The sequence below is a fragment of the Haliotis rufescens genome, unplaced genomic scaffold (assembly GCF_023055435.1).
Source record: "Haliotis rufescens isolate VD_foot unplaced genomic scaffold, xgHalRufe1.0.p SCAF_8, whole genome shotgun sequence".
Classification (NCBI taxonomy): domain Eukaryota; kingdom Metazoa; phylum Mollusca; class Gastropoda; order Lepetellida; family Haliotidae; genus Haliotis; species Haliotis rufescens.
In genome coordinates this window covers 5,609,512-5,623,338 of record NW_025964372.1, presented here as the reverse complement: position 1 = coordinate 5,623,338, position 13,827 = coordinate 5,609,512, and the positions used below count along the sequence as shown (strand labels likewise).

Below are 13,827 nucleotides of genomic sequence, written 5' to 3'. Positions count from 1 at the left end.
TAACAATACAGCAATATAGCATTGTATCGTGATACGAGGCTCATCAGTTTACAAACCATGTATCACGATACATATGGTACATTACATTTCAATTTATCTTTGAGATTGAGTAAAAACACAAATAATAACAGAATCTGTTCAACAACCAGCTTACGCAGATTCTCTAGTAATTCCCAGTTGGCTATAAATAGCATAACATTCTCACTGCCCTTTAACCTATATATTTCTGCCCAACAATATCCCATCTTCCATCTCTGAAATTTTAAAACGTATAATTCACCTACAAAAAGAAAGAAATGGAAGTGCTGTATTTGGATACGAATCGTATCGCACCCATAGTATCAGGATATTTATCGTATCGTGACCCCATCGTGTCATTGCACCACTAGTATTCTCAGAGAATATTTTAGCCTGTGGTCACATATCCACCTAACAGGGCTCTGAAATTTTTAGAACTCCCCACCCCTTAAATGTTTATCTGAGATTAACTCTTGGCTCTTGTTTGCCTCATTTCATGGTGATTTATGTGCAAATAAAGAAGTTGTTGTACACAATATTACAAAATGGCGTTGTCATTCTACCGAGATGATCAAATAAAGAAAATTAAACATACACCATGTACACGGAGAAGGGTGAAATTTTGACCAGCCAGACAGACATCTACGTTACATTTCAGTAAGCCTTTGTAATTTTAACTGGCACAGACCAACAGGCCAGCAGTGAATCAACCCCAGTAACACATGTAATAAGTGTGCCCAGCACAATTGAATGCATTTTGACAGATCTTAACAACAGTGAAATTCACTTGATACAGTCAAACAGACATCCTTAACCATTATTTAGGTACATGTACTTCTAATTTCATTTTTTTTTTTTTCACATGTTCACTTTTGGTTTTCATTTTTTTCCATAGAAGCGGAATCGTGAACTTGCAGCTCTCCTTGAGAAATACTCATCAACTAATGAACAGTTGACAACACAGATTGAACAAGTTGTGAGTCACATAGCACCTATACAGGGCTCCCCTGCTCAAAGGGATTTTAAATTAGCCTTTTGAACTCACTTAAGTCTTTCCTCTACCTTTTGCAGGAAATTTCTGTTGGAAATTGTTAGCAGAAGTGTTGATGAGATTTGAATTTTCATGTTCTCAACATACGCTTATTTTGGATTCATAACTGATAAAAACACCAAAGTCTCTTTTGTGTCAGGAAGGTTTTCAGGCAGAGATTTTTTTAAATATTTGGACGAGAAATCTGATTATCCTTCTTTTTTTAGCCTAGCAGATGCATTTAAGAATGATAAGGACATTATGGACATATGGTGCATATCAGGATTAGTCTTCCACAACTTGAAACATTTCCAGCGGGCCAAAGAGGGTCCTTGTCATACCTCACTCTTCACAGAGTGTTGGCCATTATGTGTCCAATTACAAAACAAACTTGGGGCAGTGGGTTGACATTCGCTTGTCACGCCAGAGACCTCGGTTTGATTCCCAACACTGGCAGTGTTAGAAATTGGCACTAGTCCTATAGTCCTTGCCAAACTGCCCAATAGTTAAGGTATCATAAGGACTAGTTGAAATTGGCCCTTTTTGCATCATAAGAACTAGTGTAGTGGACGAAAACTGTTAGTTTCTACCTCTGCATTGGAACTGTGTTTGAAGCACCATTGTCGTGATATTGCTAGAATATTGCTAAAAGAGCCATAAAACGCTTGCTTGCTTCTGGTTATCTGCTCTTGAGTTCAAGGTTAGTTTAAGTGTTGAATGGCTGCCAGCTGTGAACACAGATTGATGTTGTTGTCCTGCTTGTTACAGAGAAGTCATGCGAAGACCCTACAGGAGCAGCTGGACCAGGAGCGAGATGGCTTCGATGATAAACACAAGAAAGATGTTGGGTCCCTCAGGGAACAACTGCAGGTATTGTCACTGAGATGTATTCCCTCATTAAGCTTAGGCCACAACACAATTATTATTCCATAAACATTTTTTGTTTGAGATGGGGGCTGGTGATTCTGTCATCAGGAATAGAAACAGACTGGTGTAAATAGCTTCTGAACAGTCACAGCCAATGTGGGCCAGTCATCTGAGGTGTAACCAATGAACACTTTTTATAACCAGAGAGTGTAATAAGATGATTAGTTTACGTACTTAAGTATGGATTTGTTGACATGGTATTTCCGGTGTTACGTGCTCACAGTAATGTCTTTGTGTTGGGGGGAAAAAACCCATCAAAACTCTTCAACCCTGTGTTTAAGACGACCCCCCTTATTCTAGGTATGAAAAACTCACCTTTTACACAGCGATACATGGTACTGTTTGGATAGGTAATCAATGATACAGTTACTTTGATATGTCTTTTTCTACTCCTTACTCTGGTGATGCAATGGGATAGCCTGACAAAACAATGCAAAACAATATGGAAATCACTTCTTTGAGTGGGATTTAGAAGTTGATGTGATGAACAAGGACATGTTTGTATGGATAGACATTAAACAACTTCTTTAATATAACTAAGTCGACATTTCGGTGAGATTCTAATCTCTAGGCTGCTTGTATCTTACTGGCTTCTTGTCAACTTGTTGTCCATCCGTATAATTCCATTGTTTTCCTTATCAGCTAGCACCTCATGATACTTTACCCAGATCAATCTTATCAACTTGTATGCATCAATCATGATTGTATTACACTGTGTGATGTCAATCACTCTTTGTACTTCAACCTTATCATTTGTATATATCTCCCATCCATATCTATGTAACCCCATATTTGACCTTGATGTACATCACTTGCTTGACAAAGGTGTTGAATCTACATCAAAGCGTCACCTTAGTTGCAATAAAGAAGCTGTTTATCCATATCTTGTAATCTGAATTCCCACTGAATGTCTTCCATTACCATGGCCTGTTCTGACCTCGTGTTTGTTACCACACAAGACAAAAGTGATGTGCAAAGTAGCCTGTGGCATTGTTATGCTAAGTCATCACTGTGCGGGAGTGTAACTGAATCTTACTTATGCTATGTGACCTACCAAGGACCATTATCAGGGACTGGTTCACAAGTCTGTTCCTTGCAGGTGCACATACAGACGATCGGAATACTTGTTGCGGAGAAAACAGAGTTGCAGTCTCAAGTCAGTCAGTCACAGCGCATTGCGGAGCAGAGATTAGGTAGGTGTATTTTATCTTCATCCTATTAGACCCATTCGCCACTATAGATTTGTCCGGAAGTAACATAATCATTGTCATCTCTCTGACAACTTAGCAAAGAATTTCCTCCACTCAAGAGCTTGACGCCAACAACCAGTCTAAATGCCTCTTGTGAACACGTCAGCATTAATCTGCATTGTACATCACAGCTTCATACAAGAGAGCTGATATATTCAGTCAATTCAGAACAACCAGGCTAACCCAGTTCAGGTTCTATCGAGGATTGGTTCAGTCAAACTGTGAAGATCCAGGGTAGAATAGGTCTTCAGCAACCCATGCTTGCTGTAAAAGGAGACTATGCTTGTCGTAAGAGGCGACTTACGGGATTGGGTGTTCAGGCTCGCTTACTTGGTTAATGCATATCATTGTATACCAATTGCGTGGATCGATGCTCATCATATCAATAACTGGATTGTCTGGTCCAGATTCTATTATTTACAGACCGCTGTCATATAGCTGGAATGTTGCTGAGTGCGGTGTTAAACACCAAACAAACAAAACAAATTGGTTCAGACAGGACAGATCAGTGTACGGTTATGTGATAAGATTGCTATTTTTGACGACAACAGTTTTGTGAACTGACTTTTTCATGATTTCAGATGAGATTGAGGAGTTGAGTGGTCGTCTGAAAGCATCTCGACAGAGAGTGGCTGACTTGGAGAGAAACGTATCGTCTGTATCTTCGTCTAGTCAGCAGTATGAAAAGGTCTGTGTTTGTTTATTTGTACCCAAACATGTATAACTTACGTTAATTACTGAAACTTGATAACTGTGTCCCTGACCCCAATCAATATTATCTGATCATATCTTCTAAAAAGGAAGTGTGATTATTATTTTTTAAATAATCCTGTCAATTTTAGCATCTTTGTATGTCCCTCATTTTGATATTGGACAATTGGTAACATTTGAGTGGAGATATGATGTGCATACCACAGATCTTTCTACCCATTCTGCTAAAGTACATACAGATACAACATTGCATCATACCCTGTTCATTCAGGTTGTGTTTCTACCATGTTGCTTTGTCAGGATAACACTGACATGCTTGTATTGTGTGAATCAATATGCCCCAGTAATGCGATGTCCGTTGAACTGATTTGGTGATGCCCATGTTGGGGGTGTCACAACTCACAGGTGTAGCAGTGCAGCGCGATGTTGCAGCACGATGTTGCAGCACCATGCTGCATCTGACGGTGCATCTGATGGTGCATCTGATGGTGCACTGATATGCCTACCATGATTCATATTTTGATGCTGAATTTTCCAAAGATTATGCTTACAGAGTTTTTTACTTGGTCTGATAACAACTCGGGTTAGCACTAGCTTACTGACTATTAAGAATCAATGCAAATATGATTGCATGATGTAATTACAGAGAGTCTACATTAACCAGTCATGCATGTTAAACACAAACTGGTAATACACAAACTGGTAATACACAAAACTGGTTCAATACAAACTGGTAATACACAAAACTGGTAATACACAAAACTAGTTCAATACAAACTGGTAATACACAAACTGGTAATACACAAAACTAGTTCAATACAAACTGGTAATACACAAACTGGTAATACACAAAACTGGTTCAATACAAACTGGTAATACACAAAACTGGTTCAATACAAACTGGTAATACACAAACTGGTTAAACACAAAACAGATTAAACAGAAACTGGTTAAAAACAGACTTACTATCCCAGGTTAGCAATGCTTCACAGAACATTAGTTTCCTGCAAAAACTAGTGCAAATAAAGTATTGCAATGTGTATCAATGGACTCAAGTATCGTGCTACGTAAACGAGGTGATTGTGACACCCCTAGCCCCCGACAGCCCCTTGCTCTGACTATGACTGGTAGGTAAGTGTTGTAGTTAAGTCAGTATGTGGCACTAACACTTGTTTTCCTGGCACTGTAGACTCTGGAAGAGGTAAGCTGAGTGTTTATCATGTTTACTGGTTGTCTGTTTTGTGTTTGTCCCACCTTGTCCCACCTTGTCCCACCTTGTCCCTGTAGATAGATTGGGAGCTTGCTCTGTGTTTGGGTGGAGAGGAAATGTTTGGATACTGTGGTCATCACTTGCGTAACATTTTCAACAGATCGCTTCAAAGTTTTAATCAGTTTTACACAATTTTAATGGTAGATGGCAGAGGGGTAGATTTCTATTTGGTGCAGATTCATGGGATAACAAATTAACAAAGAGATTATTTTCTTCTTCAATGTGTCAATGTTTTAATAACAATATCACTTGATATCATATATTACAAATCATTTGGTGAAATCAGTATCAGAATATGAGAATTATGATATATATCTTCCAGAAAGTGTTTTTACACCATCTCATTTAACATGTCTAAAGGCATTTGTTGTGAATGTAGACTGTAAATCCAAGCCTGTGTATATTTCTGACTTTCCCCTGTGGGGATTCTGGGTTAGATTAGGCCACCAGCAACCTATGCTGATCGTAAGAGGCGACTCAATGGATCAGATGGTCAGGCTTGTTGATTGTGTGTCATCATACCCTGACAGCATGGATCAATGCTCACAATATCAATCACTGGATTCTCCAAACTCTATTATCAACAGGCTGTTGCCATAGAATTTGAATACTAGTTCAGTCCTCAAAAACAAACTTAAATATTTATTTCATTGTTGAACCCCTTGATGAGTTTCTCATGTATTTTCAGTTTTTCTTTCATTTTTCATCCTATTCAGTTTGGCATTGTTTTTACCCCCTTTAATGAAAATTAGAAGTGTTACTTATTTTATTTGGTAATATGGAACCAACTTGAAATTTATGTTATAATTAAAATAAGATTTTTCAGCATGCTCTGCATGTTGAGTTGTAATAGAATTCAGGAGCTGGTGCAGATCTGTTTCGGCAATTCATAACATTTTACATGTCCGTACTCATTACATCATGGACGAGGGATGTATGTATGTATACGTGGTGTGATGCAGATTGACTCAGAACTGATAATTAAAGATGAATTTATCATGTAAAGATGAAAGTGTGTCATTGTTTGTATCATGTATCATGTATCATGTGTTGTGGCTAATTGTGTTTGTTGCCCTTTGTTTGTTGCCAGTGTTTGTGTCTGTGCACCAAGTTGCACCATTTTTAGATATTCACAATGTTGTGTTCCACGCCGAACAAGAGAGATAATTTACTGACATGCAATGTGATTTCTAGCTATTTCTATCCATCGCTGCAGAGACGTGAGAGCCAGTTGGACTTTTGTTTGTTACCTGAGCTAGTTCCAAAAGACTTACACCGAAATTCACCCAATCACAACGTGGATTGTTTCAGTCGTTTCACATTTTGCGAATTTGACTGACTAAATTGCTGGGGGCTCATTTAACGAGTAGCAAGTAATATATTTATGAAAGTGTTTCGTCTTGCATTGATACAGAAGTAAACGTATCGTGTATCATATCGTCGCATGAAAACTGGTGCACCGATGCATCGTTTCATCCCTATTATTCATATTTCGACTTTGGAGAGGTGACTTATAGTTTACTGACAACCGGACTGTTATTGATAAAGAGACTTTAATGCTTAGTTTCACTTTATTGCATTCAATGCAATGTAAAATTAATTATATTTGAATTTCAGAAAACATTATCAAGGATATATGTTTGTTTTCAAGAAACGATTATTTTCAGTAAGTTATCTCCCTCACAACACGTTCTCACATGTCTCCATGTTAAATGATGGCTCCTCTTCACATGAAAATCAGACTCCTTTCCAAATGTTTTGCAGGCTAATAGAGAGTCTACAAAGGAAATTGATAGATTGAAAATGGATCTGTATAAGGCAAAGTAAGTTTTGAAATAATGGTATGTACCATATTTGCCGTAATAAGCACCCTGGGCTCATATAAAATTGGCAAAGAAGGTGTTTATTAAACCCCATACAGTGAAATTTGTTTGCAGAGATTAAGCGGTAATGAACAAACTAAGTTCAAACATCGATTGTTATAGGCAGTTCTGTGCCTCTTCTATACTGCGAATTTCTGTAAAAACAATTACATAATAAAATGTGGACTGTCATGTAAATGTTCGATCTAACATGAGGCACTTTTGCAGATTATTTACAGATATCTCGAAGTTTTGTCATGTGTTTTTCGGAGCAGAGTACTTAGTATGGCGAATACGGAATTACAAATGTCCAAAAGTCTGCAAGCCTGATTCTGTTGTAATTATAGTTTATATTAATCATATGTATTATTAAATATGGTAAATGCAATATGATATTTGTCAGTAAGTTGTAAGTGTTCAGGTACAAGTTTTGATGATGCATAATTCCTGCTGTGAACTTGATAAAGGATGTGAATAACTTCTTCCACCTTCTGGATTGTTAACATGTCTTGTTATTTCAGTAAATCCAAAGATGAATTTCAACAGCAGAGTTCTGAACTATCTGAGAAACTCAGTTCAAAGGTAATGTGAATAATGGGACTGTGCTATGCTACGCTGTACTATACTAATAGTAGTAATAATTGTCAATGTCAGTCTGATCGAAACACATGTTTACTGTGTGTCAAGTTACTGTACATTCCCTTTAATACAACATGTATAGTGTGAAACATTTTAATTACTTGAGGGCACAGTTTTGGATACTCAAAATGGCCGACCAACAGGAGAAATGTCAGACAATAACTAGGTATGACAAAATGCAGAGTTGTCAAAATTTCTTTTTTTGATATGACTTTTACTGGAAAAATATTAACGTGGGCTTTGGAGCTCTCATAGTTCAAACTGTCATAGCTTGATATGTAGACAAGATGTGTGGCCTAGCTGATTGTCCTTCACTGTGGCCCACTGGCATTGGTAGTTGCTCATGCTGTCAACCCCTGGTTTTCCAGGCCTGGACTTGATTATTTACATGCTGAGTTGCTACAGCTGGAATACTGCTGACTGTGGCATAAAATAACAGTCACTCACTCGCCATGCTCAGTCAGCCAGTGACATGGGTCCATGGACCGGAAGTGTTTCCTCTCTGGGTGTCCATGGTTGATATGTTTTAAGGATGTGTTTCTGTTTGATCCAGGTTGGAGAATTTTCAAGCCTTGAACAAACTGTTGCTGAGTTACGGAAGCGACTAGAAATGGCAGAGCTCTATGCACAACAGGTAGGAGTGATAAGCATGATAAAGCGTCAACTATTGCAGTTAGAGCAACTAACACATAATCAGTTGTCAACATGTTTGTCTAATTTGTGTTCTTGTAACATTTGACATCATGTATCAGGGCGCGATTATCTATATAAAACATACACAAGTGCAATATAATATGTAATATTTATGTGTACATATGTGAGATGTTAAACCCCATTTAACCTCACCTCACCTTAGGCAAGCTACCTTACCCGTAATGCTAGAGAATAGCAAGCCCATGCTTGCTGTATGAGGCAAATATTTCTGTTGTAAGAGGCGACTAATGGGATCGGGTGGTCAGGCTCGCTGACTTGGTTGATACATACATCGTATCCCAATTGCTTAGATAGATGCTCATGATGTTAATCACTGGATTGTTTGGGCCAGATTCGATTATTTACAGACAGCCGGTATATATGCGGAAAATAGCTGAGTGCGGCAGACAACAAACAAACAAATAATGTTCAGCCTCAGGGTTACAATAAGGACCCCTTTCATGCTTGACTCTGGACTGTGTGTATTGTGTTCATTTGTTGAGCCTGTTTCTTTGTGTCCGTAGTTTTTCATATTACGCCTTAAACCAATATAAACATCATTCTGATTGTTTTTCAGCTTTCAAGTGAGAGCGAAACTTCCAGTGAGTCGGTGAAAGTGGTTGAGCAGCTGCAGGTTGAGAGGGACACATTGATAGCCAAAATCCACCAGTATGACGAGTCTTTCCATAAAGTGGCCGCCGAGCGGGACCAGATATCGGAGCAGTACAGACACTACACGGAACAGCTGCAGCAACAGAGCCAGGAGCTCTCACAGCAGGTGGGCACCACACAGTCTACAGACATAGCTCCTTGGAGATTCCAGGACATCATGCTTGTCTGATTAAAGACCATCAAATGATCAAGTATGGAGACTTGCTGATTCTGTGTCTTCATGCCTAAAGGTTCTTAAGGTGTAAACTGGAGTATTGACCAGCTGGTGATGTGGTTCAAATAGGTCAGAATAGGTTCCCAGTACTACACTTGTCTGTGGACTGTGTCAGGTCCCCGTGGAAACTCCAGGTCAGAATAGGTTCCCAGTACTATACTTGTCTGTGGACAGTGTCAGGTCCCCGTGGAAACTCCAGGTCAGAATAGGTTCCCAGTACTATACTTGTCTGTGGACAGTGTCAGGTCCCCGTGGAAACTCCAGGTCAGAATAGGTTCCCAGTACTATACTTGTCTGTGGACAGTGTCAGGTCCCCGTGGAAACTCCAGGTCAGAATAGGTTCCCAGTACTACACTTGTCTGTGGACAGTGTCAGGTCCCCGTGGAAACTCCAGGTCAGAATAGGTTCCCAGTACTATACTTGTCTGTGGACAGTGTCAGGTCCCCGTGGAAACTCCAGGTCAGAATAGGTTCCCAGTACTACACTTGTCTGTGGACTGTGTCAGGTCCCCGTGGAAACTCCAGGTCAGAATAGGTTCCCAGTACTACACTTGTCTGTGGACAGTGTCGGGTCCCCGTGTCCTGCATAGTCTGTTCTGTGACTGTTGAAGATAACATTTGGTCTGTGTCCAGGTGTCCAGCATGGCGGAGGAGCGAGAGCAGCTGCTGGCCAGACAACATCACCTGGAGGCCTCCGCTCTCGAGCTGCAGAGAAAGCTGGGTATGTACACTGCTCACACAGGATTACAAAGCCTTGTATGGCTCATCTTGTCTGGAATTAGCCAAGCAGAGTCAAGAGGTCATAACCCTCAAGTTAAAAGTTCAAGATTTAGAGTCTCGCCAGATTCAAATACCACAGAAGACCTCATGGATCCCCGTCAATTAAGAACATTTTCGGACTCAAAGGGGTGGAGGGTGGGTGTGGTTGGGGCGGGGTAGACATATTTGTTCTTTGCTCAGTTCCAGGTGGAGTTCCCATCCTACTCTGAGCGATAACTTGAAAACAGTTCAATGTTTTTCATCAAAACTTGGCGGATGCGTTACTCATCAGCTTAAGTGGTGCCTTTTGCTATTTTATTTTTTATGTTTTCATGGGAACTATTTCGACTTAGTCTCAAATGAGGGTAGGGTTCATTTCCGGGCCATTTCTTGAAAGCCATTCAATGATTTTCAACAAGACTTGGTACATGCATTGCTCACTGGTGCCCTTTTGATATTATGAAAGTTTTCTAAATTATTTGTTGATACCTTTCCATGGAACAATTTCAACTTTGACTCAAAGGATTCTAGACTTAGTGTCCAAGCCATAACTCTCAAACTAGTGAATATCTATACATATGAAAAGACCACAATTGATCAACAATTGCCTTTTCATATTTTTCAATATGTAATTTGTTTAATTTCTTGTGTTTCCATGGAAATAATTTGGACATAGTCTCTCAAACAAATAGCATTTGTTTCCCACCAAAACTCTGCAGCTAATGAATATTTCTGCATGAAACCATTATTGTGCCAGGCTCAAATTTGTAACTATTGTTTTCAGATTTGCAAACACATTTAAAGTAACAACTTGAACTGACGTATCAAGAAATAGCATGTGTGGGATGGGGGAGGGGAGGGGGACATGTTTTTTTGACAAAAAGCACATTCTTGTTTCCCTTTAGGCAAATGGGATAGCACAATGGTTAAAACATTGAAGACGTTTGTCTTTCAGAGGAGGCAGTGGTGGTTGAGCGACCGGTGCAGGAGAGTGTGTCTGCCGATGTCCCGGAGGAGCTGGAGCGAGTCAGGTTGGAGTACCAGGAGCTGACAGAGAGACATGAGTCCCAGGTCCGAGACAACGCCCAGCTCAGCAGGTCAGTGACAGTTTAGAGGAGGCTATTTTTCACATCTCATCACTATTTCCATATTTCATGTGAGGTTAGCTTGTAGCATATTCATATTGGGGTCACTGTGTAGTTAACAGTTATATTGCTTACTTCACGTATATTTTGACATTTGTGTTACATTTTGTCATATTAAGAGTAAAATGGATAGGGTTATATGAACAGATTTATCAGTGTTTACAGCGATAGAACTTAAAGTTTTAGGCCACTAGTCCTTATAATGATAACATATGGTAAAACACTTAAAACAGGCAAATTTCTACTTGTCCTTAGGAAACCTTAACAATTGGGCAGTTTGGCAAGGACTAGTGCCAATTTCTGACGCAGCAGAATTATGTACACACTCAACTTCAGTCAAGTCGCCGACACTCGTTCAGCGTTAGAAATTGGCGTTAGTCCTAAAGTCCTTGCCAAACTGCCCAATGGTAAAGGTATCATAAGGACTAGTAGAAATTTGCCCTTTTTCAAGGGTTTTGCTATATGTTATCATTATAAGGACCAGCGGACGAAAACTGTTAGCTTCTAACCCTGTCGTTAATCCGACATTCGGCTTTATACGACACTAATGATGGGAACTGTTTAAATCAGTGCCATTTAGACCCGTTCCCAGTCCCGCACCCCGACTCCGACACAAGTAATCAGCAACGAATTACAGAAATCACTCATTAATTAGTCTCGTTAATCCGACACAGTGATCAGCTTACTCCGTGGTCATCTGCCCGCGAGTTACACAGCCCCTGTTTTGATGCGAGACAAGTCAGCTAGCAGCTGCATATTACAACCGCTGCAGAGATAAACTTGCTTAACAATAAACAATTAATGCTTTAAATAAAGAAATCAGGATTAATCACATGCTTAGATTACCTCAATCTCATTAAAATCAGATACAAGTTCTCGATATCGCCAAGGACGTCCCATTACAGGTCATGTTAGAACAACCTTTCGCGAACTATGACCAACCAATGAAATGACCAACAGGAAGTCAACGTTAGCCACTTAGAAGGCAGCTTTCTTAAGCACAAGTTAACATTAACACAAGTCACTAGCTCCCTATGTATTGCCACCCGTCTGAAGCTATGACGCTACTGCTGCAGGTTTCTGGAGGAGAAGGAGGAACGGATCTCGGAGCTGGAGTCGACGGTTTCCACTCTCGGGGAGGAGGCCGGAGACAAGGCTCAGCTCCTGGAGAACATACAGAGTGACAAGACAGCTCTTAGTCGCGCTCTGACCCAGAACAAAGACCTCAAGCAGCAGCTGGCGGAACTGCAGAGCGGCTTCGTCAAACTGGTAAGACTACTGTAGATCCTTATTGATCCGCTGCAAACAAGTCCGGTGACCACTGTTGGAACCTGCATCCCAGTTAGAGACACACTTTTGAAACTTCAACAGCTAGTTAGCATGAGACCACTTTTACATAACTATTACCATGATGCCATCACAAGACATATGGGGGATGGCTGCATCTTGAGAACTGTTTCTGACACTCCAATCACTTTGGTCGGCTACATCTTCCCGAGACAAAATTCAGTAAAATTCCAGTTTCCATCCTTGCCGAACTAGTCTGGAACTTCCAGGCTCAATCGTACCGCCACCAATGGCTATTTCCAGTTGTGTCCCTTCAGTGTTCATCCTACTGACCAATCAATCAGATTCCACCTCTCATATCACTTGCTTTTGCTTCAAACAATATGGTGGTGCTCAGTCAAGATGATCGGATCAATAATCAAAATTTTCTGTTCTAATATAACGCGAAGGGCATCACATCACGTGAGCACCTTGATTAAAATCATGAAAAGATTTGGAAAATATCTGGTGATCATGCAGCGGTAGAAACTAACAGTGTCAGTCCACTAGTCCTTATAATGATAGCATATAGCAAAACCTTTAAAAATGTCAAAATTCTACTAGTCCTTGGGATACCTTTACTGTTGGGCAGTTTGGCAAGGACTATAGGACTAGTGCCAATTTCTAACCCTGGTGATGCCCAGTTAACAGTACACAGTGGCCATGATGTTTATCAACCAGATGTCTAGTTCGTTACATGATTTTGATTGGACCGTGCATCGACTTGTTAGTCCAGCCAAAATATAACTCCATTATTCCAGCCTAGTTTGGAAAGGGCAGAAACTGGACTTTTGTAGTCAGTTAACTCCCCTGCCTCGGGAAGATGAAGCTGACCTAGGTGAAACGGAAGATGGGTCGGCTAAGGAGACTTCTTATCATGCTGTTAATACAGAGCTCAAGAGGGTTAGGTTCTAACTGTATGGAGGTTCAGAAGATCATGTGACAACAATGACAGTTTAAGATTTCGACACCATGCTGACGGGTAACCTTTTTAGTGATGTGGACAAGGTGTTCTGCTTCGGATCAGGGCCTCAGTTCAGATCCCATTGGAATCATAAATCGGGCACAATACGTACATTTGTGAGATGTAAGTGTCCGTTGTGTGTTTCAGAGCAACGAGAACATGGAGATGATGACCAAGCTTCAGGGGGAGGAACACTCCGGCAACGAACTCGGTCAGCGGCTCGCTCAGCAGGAGGATGAGATCAAAGACCTCCGAGAATCGGTGAGAAACTACATTTCAACCAAGACACCTGGGCCCACTTGCACAAAGCAATCTTAGCGTTACGACTATTGTAAGCCTATGTTAAAG

At 40.3% G+C, this 13,827-nt stretch overlaps 1 protein-coding gene across 5 annotated transcripts in view; it reads left to right on the top strand.

Moving 5' to 3' along the window:
• LOC124119935 (golgin subfamily A member 2-like) overlaps positions 1-13,827 on the top strand; it is a 47,798-nt gene that overhangs the window by 12,484 nt on the left and 21,487 nt on the right. For 3 of the 5 annotated variants that reach the window (XM_046482615.2, XM_046482613.2, XM_046482610.2), the window contains 13 exons: positions 914-994; positions 1,817-1,918; positions 3,075-3,168; positions 3,807-3,913; positions 5,126-5,137; positions 6,971-7,029; positions 7,590-7,650; positions 8,261-8,341; positions 8,978-9,178; positions 9,919-10,006; positions 11,000-11,141; positions 12,266-12,458; positions 13,627-13,740. In XM_046482615.2, coding sequence (XP_046338571.2) covers positions 914-994; positions 1,817-1,918; positions 3,075-3,168; positions 3,807-3,913; positions 5,126-5,137; positions 6,971-7,029; positions 7,590-7,650; positions 8,261-8,341; positions 8,978-9,178; positions 9,919-10,006; positions 11,000-11,141; positions 12,266-12,458; positions 13,627-13,740 — 1,335 coding nt within the window. The remainder of the gene's footprint in view (positions 1-913; positions 995-1,816; positions 1,919-3,074; positions 3,169-3,806; positions 3,914-5,125; positions 5,138-6,970; positions 7,030-7,589; positions 7,651-8,260; positions 8,342-8,977; positions 9,179-9,918; positions 10,007-10,999; positions 11,142-12,265; positions 12,459-13,626; positions 13,741-13,827) is intronic. The other 2 variants (XM_046482614.2, XM_046482612.2) reach the window with 1 other exon arrangement.